The 11,347-nt window shown below is 42.2% G+C and overlaps 1 protein-coding gene across 2 annotated transcripts in view; it reads left to right on the top strand.

Annotated features, from left to right (window-relative positions):
- nudt5 (nudix (nucleoside diphosphate linked moiety X)-type motif 5) overlaps window positions 1-3,976 on the top strand; it is a 4,536-nt gene extending 560 nt beyond the window's left edge. Inside the window, exons 2-9 of one of the 2 annotated variants that reach the window (XM_056424718.1) lie at window positions 290-357; window positions 464-516; window positions 1,532-1,639; window positions 1,760-1,855; window positions 2,138-2,239; window positions 2,393-2,401; window positions 2,505-2,558; window positions 2,923-3,976. In XM_056424718.1, coding sequence (XP_056280693.1) covers window positions 290-357; window positions 464-516; window positions 1,532-1,639; window positions 1,760-1,855; window positions 2,138-2,239; window positions 2,393-2,401; window positions 2,505-2,558; window positions 2,923-3,032 — 600 coding nt within the window. In that variant the 3' untranslated portion in view covers window positions 3,033-3,976. Of the gene's footprint in view, window positions 1-289; window positions 358-463; window positions 517-1,531; window positions 1,640-1,759; window positions 1,856-2,137; window positions 2,240-2,392; window positions 2,559-2,922 lie in introns of both variants that reach the window. The other variant, XM_056424717.1, reaches the window with a different exon arrangement.
- The last annotated feature ends 7,371 nt before the right edge of the window (window positions 3,977-11,347 follow it).

The following is an 11,347-nucleotide window of genomic DNA, read 5'->3' as shown; positions in this document are numbered from 1 at the left end:
TCATGATTCATTGTGATCTGAGTATCCTCAATTATTAATTCATCATAACACAATACCAACGTTTCTGCACTCATCTTCTCCAAGACAGACATTTCACATTTAAATGAAAGAAGCCAAAATGCCCTTTTTAGATTAATTATATTAACGTGTGAAATTAATGCATTTTATTTGTTTTCTTTGCGTTCATATTTGCATAAACTACCCATAACACGCATGTGTCTGTGTGAGATCAGCAGAGTAGCTGCAAGCTGTGTAGCTGTGAAGTAATGTGTGTGTGTGTGTGTTGCAGATCATGGCAGCAGGGAAATGGTTGAAGCTGGAGAAGACCACATATGTGGACCGTGCTGGAAGCACCAGGTACTGTTCTGTCTTTTGACTGCCGAGATACACACACACACACACACACACACACGTACACACACACGTACAGTTTTTCCACCCCCTTTGTTTTTTCATTTGCCAGAGTCTGGGAAACGGTGAAAAGGACAACGAGAAAAACCAACACAGAAGCAGACGGTGAGCGTGTGTGTGTGTGTGTGTGTGTGTGTGTGTGTGTGTGTGTGTTCTCGAGGCCTCCTACGGTAGGCTGTAACTCTTTTCCACCCTTATCGAGTGAGTACGTATCCCGTGTTTACCTTCTCTCGCTACCTATTCCCTCCACTCACATGTCAGACATACAGTGATCACACTTGTTGAGGAAGAAGCTTAGACTGCACTAAACAAATAGTGTTTAGGTCCAGCTCCTGAATGTTAAGGTTTATTATTCTAAATCACCTTCAACCGTCTGAATTCAGTGAAGCGGTTACAGTGTCGCACGCAAACAGTCCGAAGTGTTCAGGCGTCTCTTAAATAAGCTTCACCCTCTGACTAGCGGAGGTGTGTTGCTTTATACGTTATTATCTGATGGATCCTATCACACAGGATAAAATGATACGATACCCATTGTAGGGGCCATTTGTCCAAATAAAACTATAAATCAAATTGAAAAGAAAGTGATGTCCATCTCCGTATTCCATTTTTCTTATAATTTATTTACTCAACAAACAAAAAAAAGAACAAACAAATTGTTGACACTGCCTCCCGTGTGCTGGTAAAAAAAAACATCAGCCACCCAGGTGCATGCTGGTCCTGAAGCTCCTCACACCTACATATAACCACCGAGCCCAGTGTTACCCAATCAGGGAACCTAAAACTAAATATATTTAAACAACAATCACAACGTATGAAACTAAACTAAAACTATCATAAAAAAGCCGATGTTTTTTTAATCAAAATATAACCTAAATAAGCGAAGATTAAACAATATTACTTTACAATAAAACTAAATACAAATGTTAAAATAAATAGCTCCAATACCGATCATACAGGAAGGAGTATACAACATATAGTAACATAGAGCGTCTATGCAGGTTATAAATAAGCGAGTTTGCTCAAATCTTCAGGGATTTGTATATATTTTGTATATTTGATGTTCTACCTGTTCAATCGAGCTCGCAGTGAGTCTCTGGTCTGTAACTCGTTCCTCCTGCAGGCGTTGGGATCATCGCCCTGCTGAAGCGCACGCTGCACAAGGACTGCGTGGTGATGGTGAAGCAGTTCCGTCCTCCAATGGGATGCCACACGCTGGAGTTTCCTGCAGGTCGGAGCCGACTCAAAGAGCAACGTTTCCTGTTTCTCAGTCTCCGAGACGTCTGGTTCCTTTGTGCTCTATTGATTATTATTCTTCTTTTTATTTTTTGTGTGGCTCTGCTGTGCTCAGGGTTGATCGACGAGGGGGAAAGTGCCGAGACGGCTGCTTTGAGGGAGCTGAAAGAAGAAACCGGCTTCAAAGGGGAAGTAGTGGGAATCACTCCAGGTATTCAATTCACTTTATTTTGTATAGTCCAGAATCACAAATGACAAACTCCCCTCAGAGAGCTTTACAATCTACACATACGACATCTCTGACCTTTGACCTTTGACCTCACTTCGGATCAGGAACAACTCCCAAGAAAACTCTTTTTAAACTATGACGGTGTTTTATCAGCTGTGTGTGTGTGGTGGGGGGGGAATTGTGAAGAAGTTCCATGATCTTTTAAAAATAATTCTACCTATTTATGGCCCAAACAATGTCATAACATGTGTGTCTGGATCCCAGTGACCTGCCTGGACCCCGGTCTGTCTAACTGCACCTCCCAGTTGGTCATGGTCAACATCAACGGAGACGAGGGGGAGAACATCAACCCGATGCAGCAGCTCGGTGAGAAGACTGTAGGGACTCATTCACGTGTCTCCTGTCTCCTGTCTCCTGTCCCCTGTCTCCTTATTACTTTCGCTCTGACCCCAAACCTCACATGCATGATGAAAGGAAACGCGTTTTAATCATTTTGTTCTCTTCCGCTCTTCCTTACAGCCGATGGAGGTGAGTTATGTCCCTTTTTTAAAATATTGTATCAGAAATGCAGATGTCTCTTTCACAGAGCGAACCGAGCCTTGTTTCCTCTCCTTGTTTCCTCTCCTTTCAGAATTTGTGGAAGTCATTCTCCTCCCACTTGATGAATTCCAAGTGAAAATAGATGGTGAGGCTTCAGGTCGTATTTGATATTTTTTCCCGGAGCGATGACGTTATTACGAGAGCGAGACGTATTTATTTAATTTATTTTATTTATTTTATTTATTTTATTTATTTTATTTATTTTATTTATTTTATTTATTTTATTTATTTTATTTATTTTATTTATTTATTTTATTTTATTTATTTTATTTTATTTATTTCGTTTAATTTCGGTTGTAAATGATAGATGAAGTCAGTTTTTCCATTGAAATATATTCTGACATAACATTTTTCCAGTGTGTTATTCTAAGCTTTTTTCTATTGGGAACAACACAAACTCGCTGACTTTCTCTCTTTCTTTCTTTCTCTCTCTCTTTTTAATCCGGCAGATCTGCTGAAGAAAGAGAAAACCATTGTGGACGCCAAAGTGTACATCTTCGCCATGGGGATGGCTCAGGCCTTCTTCAAGCCGAGGGAGCTGCCCGTCCTGAAGCAGTGAAGGGAAAGAACAACAAGAGAAGGCCTTCCCAAATTGTAATAAGCAATGATGTGAAGAGTTGCCGGTCGTGGTTTTTAGATGCTTCCTAACTTTGCGTTTTAACATTGTCTTTCTGACGTGTTTACGGACGTTCATAGAGCCAAATGATGGGAGACGCCGTCACGACTGTGTTAAACATAAACAAAAAAAACAAAAAAAATGTGATTATGAAATGGAAATCTAAAAAGAATGCTTTGCATTCGGGAAGCGAAGCGATGGCGGTGCTCGCTTCACGTGGCCCGGCCCACTTTGTTTGTCAGTGACCAAACAGGGCGAAGCTCTCTCCGGTGGGGCCAACTGTTCCGCCGTTTGCACACTTAACGCGGAACACGTTCCAGCCTTCAGTGCCTAATGACGAATAACTTTATTTTTTATATACATGTAGCTCGATGTGTCGAGTAATCTCGAAAAACATTCCTAACGTGCCGTTTTGTCGCCTTAATGGGAGGAGCCAATTCTACTCCCGATTCTTTCCCCATTTAGAAAAAAAAGACGCTTTATTTGCCGAAATTCGATACAAATTCTCGCTCCGTTTAGTTCGTTCATTTCTTTTGTTCTCGTGGATACCCGTGAAGCACGACGCGTACCTCTTCGGGATTTATTTTGTCCAAATGCATCCTGGCAACTGAAGAAACAGTCACTTTAGAAGGAGTAGTCGATGCTTTAGTTGTAAAATAACCCGTGCGTTGTGATGATGGTGACATGGAGCATCTGTTTGATGCACTAACACATTTTGGGGGGGGGGGGAGGTTCTTGTGTGACTAATGCTGTCGCGATAAGGGCAGGGACTGATTAGTAGGAAATCATTTGTGCTGTAGCTCCAACCTCGCGGTGCAATTAACAAAACATTGACGCTGTACTAGAAACTAGAAATTACAGACCAATGAATAAAAGATATTACCGTTGCCTTCCGTCGTCTGTGTCTCGCACCAACTGAGGAGGTGATGGAGGGGGAAGTACTTCCTGAGCTGATGTCAGGTCCTATAAATAACTTTAATAAGGGCCAGTGGTCCATGGTGAATTATGACTCCTCCCACAAGGAGGCCTGGAAGTATGTTTTGATGAAGGCACCCGTCTCTTTAATTTAACGGTAAACCCTGACAGGTATTAAACATTTAACTGTTGATTTTGTTGGTATAGTTTGAGCACTTCTGACTGTTTCCTGTCCCCCATTTTAGTGAGAAGTTATGGGGTAACTGTGTTTGGCAGAACAGTAATGTGTCCCTCTTTTATTTCAGTTTAGGCTACAAGTTATTATGACGTGTATGGAAAATATCTGCTGATGACCTCATCCATTCATAGACCTCTATAAACAGAGTTCCTCTCAGTGGCGGGCCGTCAGGGCCTTCTAAGCCTTCTCTGAAGGCCTCAACATAATCACAAAGTTGAAGCTATTTTATCATTTAAAAATAAATAAAATCTTTATTTTCTGAATTTTTATTTTCTTATTGCACTATTGTCTTCCTCTGTTGCTGCGCTTCCATCCGGCAGCGCTGCTTCCAGTCTAATTTATTGTAACGGGAGCTTTTATCCAATCAGATGTCAGCTCCACAGTCGCTATGGAAGAAGAGCAGCTCATCTCAGGCCGAGTACTATGGAGGACTTAAAATGACTTAAGTATAAATAAATAAATGCATGAATAAATACAGAAATAAATAAATGCTATTCTATATATATGTATATATGTAATGTAAGAGCCAAATGCATGATTACCTTAGCATTCTGAGAATGCGGAAGGTTATGTTTTGATCGCCGTGTATTTATTTATTTGTATGCGTGTTACTCGCATAACTAAAAAGGTATTGAACCGAATCACATGAAATTTGGTGGGATGATTGGTTATTATCCCGGGACCATTTGATTCGATTTTGGGATCGATCGGCTCAAAGGTCAAGGTCATGAAAACGTCAAAATCTTCTTTTTACCATAGCGCGGTCAATTTTTATCCAATTGGCATGCAACTAATGCCAAAATGTTCATAATGCAATTCCCAATCTTGTGATATGCGAAGGTATGCGCTCTACCGAGTGCCCGTTCTAGTTTGTTTATTTATTTGTATGCGTGTTACTCGCATAACTCAAAAAGTATTTAGCCAAATCGCATGAAATTTGGTGGGCTGATTGGTTATTATCCGGGGACCATTTGATTAGATTTTGGGATCGATCGGGTCAAAGGTCAAGGTCATGAAAAGGTCAACATTTTCTTTTGACCATAAGCGTGGTCAATTTTTATCCAATTGGCATGCAACTAATGCCAAAATGTTCATAATTCAATGCCCAATCTTGTGATATGCGATGTATGCGCTCTACCGAGTGCCCGTTCTAGTTTGTTTATGTTGCAGCTGCGAACAAACAGTGTGAACACAAACTGTGTTTGTCTCATTTTTGTAGAGGTGATTAGTGAATGTAGGAAGCATTAAACACTATTTGCTGAAACAGTGACAATGAAAATATTATGGCCGTCCATGTTTATGCCATAAAAGTATCAGGACTGCAGGGAATCGAACCCCATCCCAGGAAACCAGGAGTACCATTACCAGTGCCTTTTCTCTTTTTGAGGCTTGTGGGTCATAATCATTTCTTGCATGTTAAACTGTTAAATTCGTTTATAATTATTCTCATTTCATATACATGCATACATCAATAAGACTAGTCTGGATGCATCTGGAGGGCCTTCCTGCTCGGGTCAAGTCCAAGAGGTCAAACTCGTTTGTTTTAACTCCTTGAACGCATCGGTGTTCTTTGGGGTCAATTTGACCCCAGGATGTTTTTCACTGTGTAAAACATCAAAGAAATATCAACTTTTTTATTTATTTAAAGGGCTGTTTAGGTCCTCAACAAACAAACAAACATACCTCACACTTAAACGTGGGAAACAATATAAATTATAATCATTTTCTGGAGGTTTTAATTGCTGGGTGCAAATTGGCCCCAAGGGTAAAATATGTTAGTAAATTTGAAGGTAACAGGAGGATTAAAGTTAAACGAGTGCCAGCCTCATCTTCACCGGGCCTCACGGTCACTATGGACGCGCATGTCGACACACACACACACACACACACACTGCAGTACCGGGGGACCTGCGCGCGCTGCAGCGGCTCGTGGATGTCTTCGTCCACCTGTCACATTAGACCCCGACTAAACGAGCTCCAACACGGGTCGGATGTCCTTCTGAACCCAAAGGCCGCTTTCAGCAAAATGTAGTGAAAGATACACTCGCTAACTGTTATCAACGTGACAACAGTGCGCCGCTGTCGCGGGTGTATGCCGTGTCGCTTTTTGATGACGTGGGGAATCTTCAAAGTCATTTAGAGCGCGTTGCTGCCCCCTGCTGGGGCGGAGCCTATAGCGCGGTTGGCTTTAATGTGTGCATTCAATATGTGGCTTTAATATGTAAGACGACGTCACGAGTCCTGTCTACAAGTAGGAGACGACGATCGCCCCTCAAAGAGAAGCAAGCAGAGCTGAAGTTAGCAAAGATTACAATCGAGCTAATAAATACGGAGCGAGCAGGGCTGAAGTTAGCAAACATTACGATCAAGTTGATAAATACGGAGCACCATTTCATGTCTCAACAAAAGGAAACCACTGGAGATATGCAGATGTCTGAGACTTTCGCGCAGAACACCTGCATCAGCCAGGAGGCTCACAGGATCCTAGTCGGAAAGAATGAAAAACTCAAGAAAGACCTTTGGAAGTCAAAGGCGAAGGTCAGGGCTCTGACTGAGGCGATGGATAAGATGAAGTTGATAAATATGGAGGATACCGTTAATCAACAAAAACAAATTATTGGAGATGTGCAGCTGCCGGTGGCCATCCCGGAGAACACCTGCACAATCAATGAAGATAAAGTTTCCATCACCGAGGACTCTCAGAAAATCGAAATTGAGCAACTCAAGAAAGACCTTTGGACATCAAGGGCGACGATCAGGGCTCTGACCGAGGCGATGGATCGCGACATGATCCAGCCTGGTAACGACCTGAACCCGGAACTGTTGGCGAAAAATAATCTTCTCACTTCTGAGAATGAGGGACTGAAATTAAACCTGAAGATGTATCCCAGCGACCAGAAGATGCTCAACATTTACTCAGATAAAACCGATAAGCTCAAGACAGACCTTTGGAAGTGGAAGCAGAAAGCCAGGACTCTGGATCTGATAAATGTTTGCATCCAAACCAAGCTCAGCACAGCCCAGGTCAACCACAAAGACCAGCTGGAGACCATCGCTTCTCTGAATCAGACAATTAATCGGATGCCGCTCGACCTAAAGGTAGCGGACAACACCAAGCTGGACCTGGAAAATACCTTCCTCCAAAATGAGCTGCACACAGCTCAGGTACAGAACAGAGACCAGCTGGAGACGACCGATAAGCTCAAGAAAGACAGTTGTGAGTTGAAGCAGCAAGTCAAGACTCTGACTGAGTTAATTGATGAAAACAAGATCGCGTATGAAAACGACCTGGAACTCAAGCAGTCGGAAAATAATCGCCTCCAAACAGAGCTCCAAATAGCCCAGCTTCATAACACAAAGCAGCTGGAGACCATGGCTGGTCTGGCTCAGACGGTGAGAAAGACGCTCCAGGAGCTCGAGGGAGCTCGCCTGGACCTGGACAAGAAGACATGTACCATCGAGAAGCAGAACACCGAGTTGGAAAAGATCACAAGAGAGAAGGAGGCCGAGGAAAACAACAAGTTTCAGTTGGAGCAGGAAAAGACCTCTCTCCTTCAGGTTATAGAGAGCCTCCAGCAGCCCGAGATCGCCGAACGCCCGCGGAGAAAGAAATGGTACCAACATCTCTTTCCATGCTGCGGACGACAGACAACGACAGACTAGAGACAACGAGAGACACAAGCGACAATAACAGACTGTAAGAGACGGAATAAGGTTCAAAGCAACAACAAAAAACAAGCGACAATGTGTTTCCTTGGTGCAGGTCACCATAAAAAATGGGACTCACATTGTCAATTGTTTTTTGTGTTGCTGCCTTTCTTGGCCAGGTCGCCCTAAAAAAAAAGGGACTTACCTGGTTAAAAACGTTTCAAAAAACAAGAGTCAATGTGTTTCTTGTGTTGCTGTCTGTCTTGTTCAGGTCGCCCTCAGAAAAAGGGACTTAACTGGTTAAGAAGGTTTAAAGCAACCATAAAAAAAAAGCGACAATGTGTTTTCTTGGTGCAGGTCACCATAAAAAATGGGACTCACATTGTCAATTTTTTTTTATGTTGCTGCCTTTCTTGGCCAGGTTGCCCTCAGAAAAAGGGACTTACCTGGTTAATAACGTTTCAAAAAACAAGAGTCAATTTGTTTTTTGTGTTGCTGTCTGTCTTGTTCAGGTCGTCCTCAGAAAAAGGGACTTACCTGGTTAAGAAGGTTTAAAGCAACCCTAAAAAAAAAGCGACAATGTGTTTTCTTGGTGCAGGTCACCATAAAAAATGGGACTCACATTGTCAATTTTTTTTTATGTTGCTGCCTTTCTTGGCCAGGTTGCCCTCAAAAAAAGGGACTTACCTGGTTAATTCAAGGTTTCAAAAAACAAGAGTCAATTTGTTTTTTGTGTTGCTGTCTGTCTTGTTCAGGTCGCCCTAAAAAAAGGGACTTTCCTGGTTAAGAAGGTTTAAAGCAACAATTTTTAAAAAGCGACAATGTGTTTTCTTGGTGCAGGTCACCATAAAAAATGGGACTCACATTGTCAATTTTTTTTAATGTTGCTGCCTTTCTTGGCCAGGTTGCCCTCAGAAAAAGGGACTTACCTGGTTAATAACGTTTCAAAAAACAAGAGTCAATTTGTTTTTTGTGTTGCTGTCTGTCTTGTTCAGGTCGCCCTCAGAAAAAGGGACTTAACTGGTTAAGAAGGTTTAAAGCAACCATAAAAAAAAAGCGACAATGTGTTTTCTTGGTGCAGGTCACCATAAAAAATGGGACTCACATTGTCAATTTTTTTTTATGTTGCTGCCTTTCTTGGCCAGATTGCCCTCAGAAAAAGGGACTTACCTGGTTAATAACGTTTCAAAAAACAAGAGTCAATTTGTTTTTTGTGTTGCTGTCTGTCTTGTTCAGGTCGTCCTCAGAAAAAGGGACTTACCTGGTTAAGAAGGTTTAAAGCAACCCTAAAAAAAAAGCGACAATGTGTTTTCTTGGTGCAGGTCACCATAAAAAATGGGACTCACATTGTCAATTTTTTTTTATGTTGCTGTTTTCTTGGCCAGGTTGCCCTCAAAAAAAGGGACTTACCTGGTTAATTCAAGGTTTCAAAAAACAAGAGTCAATTAGTTTTTTGTGTTGCTGTCTGTCTTGTTCAGGTCGCCCTAAAAAAAGGGACTTTCCTGGTTAAGAAGGTTTAAAGCAACAATTTTTAAAAAGCGACAATGTGTTTTCTTGGTGCAGGTCACCATAAAAAATGGGACTCACATTGTCAATTTTTTTTTATGTTGCTGTTTTCTTGGCCAGGTTGCCTAAAAAAGGGAGGGACTTACCTGGTTAATTCAAGGTTTCAAAGTGTTCCGCTGCCGTGGTGGTTTAAGGTGACGGATCATGGAATACAAATCACTCGCCCGAGAAGGGAGATCAAAGCAGGAGAATCATAAAAGTTTCTGAAGGACGATGGTTCGTGCCTATGGTGGTGGTTGAAAAGTTAACACTAGTTGACACTTTGACTTTTGCAAAGTCACAAAAAAAAGATGGCGAAGCTAATGCTAACTTTCAACCAGACGACACAGCAAGTTTAATGAAAGTTCTGGAAGAAATACGGGACTTTCCCAAAGACCCACAAAAAAAAAAAAAAAAAAAGTGACAACGGCGTGGATGGGGGGGGGGGAGGGGGGGTGGAGGTGACTTTTTTGTCGCCACACCACATCCACGCTGTTTAATGACACCTCAAAACTAACTTTCAGCTGGACAACACAACAAGTTTAATGAAAGTTATGGAAGAAATACGGGACTTTCCAAAAGACCCACAAAAAAAAGTGACAACGGCGTGGATGGGGGGCGGGGAGGGGGGGGTGGAGGTGACTTTTTTGTCGCCACACCACATCCACGCTGTTTGATGACACCTCAAAACTAACTTTCAGCTGGACAACACTACAAGTTTAATGAAAGTTATGGAAGAAATACGGGACTTTCCAAAAGACCCACAAAAGAAAGTGACAACGGCGTGGATGGGGGGGGGGGGAAGGGGGGGTGGAGGTGACTTTTTTGTCGCCACACCACATCCACGCTGTTTGATGACACCTCAAAACTAACTTTCAGCTGGACAACACTACAAGTTTAATGAAAGTTATGGAAGAAATACGGGACTTTCCCAAAGACCCACAAAAAAAAAAAAAAAAAAAAAAATGACAACGGCGTGGATGGGGGGGTGGGGTGGGTGGAGGTGACTTTTTTGTCGCCACACCACATCCACGTTGTTTGAAGACACCTCAAAACTAACTTTCAGCTGGACAACACTACAAGTTTAATGAAAGTTATGGAAGAAATACGGGACTTTCCCAAAGACCCAACAACAAAAAAACAAAAAAAGGTGACAACAGCGTGGATGGGGGTGGGGGGGGGGGTGGGGGGTGGAGGTGACTTTTTTGTCGCCACACCACATCCACGCTGTTTGATGACACCTCAAAACTAACTTTCAGCTGGACAACACGACAAGTTTAATGAAAGTTATGGAAGAAATACGGGACTTTCCCAAAGACCCACAAAAAAAAGTGACAACAGCGTGGATGGGGGGGGGGGTGGAGGTGACTTTTTTGTCGCCACACCACATCCACGCTGTTTGATGACACCTCAAAACTAACTTTCAGCTGGACAACACTACAAGTTTAATGAAAGTTATGGAAGAAATACGGGACTTTCCCAAAGACCCACAAAAAAAAGTGACAACAGCGTGGATGGGGGGGCGGGGGGGGGGGGGGAGGTGACTTTTTTGTCGCCACACCACATCCACGTTGTTTGAAGACACCAAAACTAACTTTCAGCCGGACAAGAGTTCGTCTATGGTGGAGTTTGTTGAAAAGTTAACATTAGTTGGCACTTTGACTTTTGCAAAGTCACAAAAACAAGATCAGAATCAGAATCAGAATCAGTTTTATTGGCCAAGTAGTTTGCACAACAAGGAATTTGTCTTGGTAAAGTGTCTCTGTGCTTACACAAAATGTACATTACAACACAGAACAAACAAAAACAAGTAGTGCAGAACAGAACAAACAGTGCAACGGTCTAAGAAGTAAAGTGACTTCAGTATATACAAGAAGAAGTGGAGGAGAAGAGAAGGGATAAATATATATGC

The sequence above is a fragment of the Pseudoliparis swirei genome, chromosome 10 (genome assembly GCF_029220125.1).
Source record: "Pseudoliparis swirei isolate HS2019 ecotype Mariana Trench chromosome 10, NWPU_hadal_v1, whole genome shotgun sequence".
NCBI classification, from domain to species: domain Eukaryota; kingdom Metazoa; phylum Chordata; class Actinopteri; order Perciformes; family Liparidae; genus Pseudoliparis; species Pseudoliparis swirei.
This window is presented reverse-complemented; position numbering and strand designations above follow the sequence as displayed.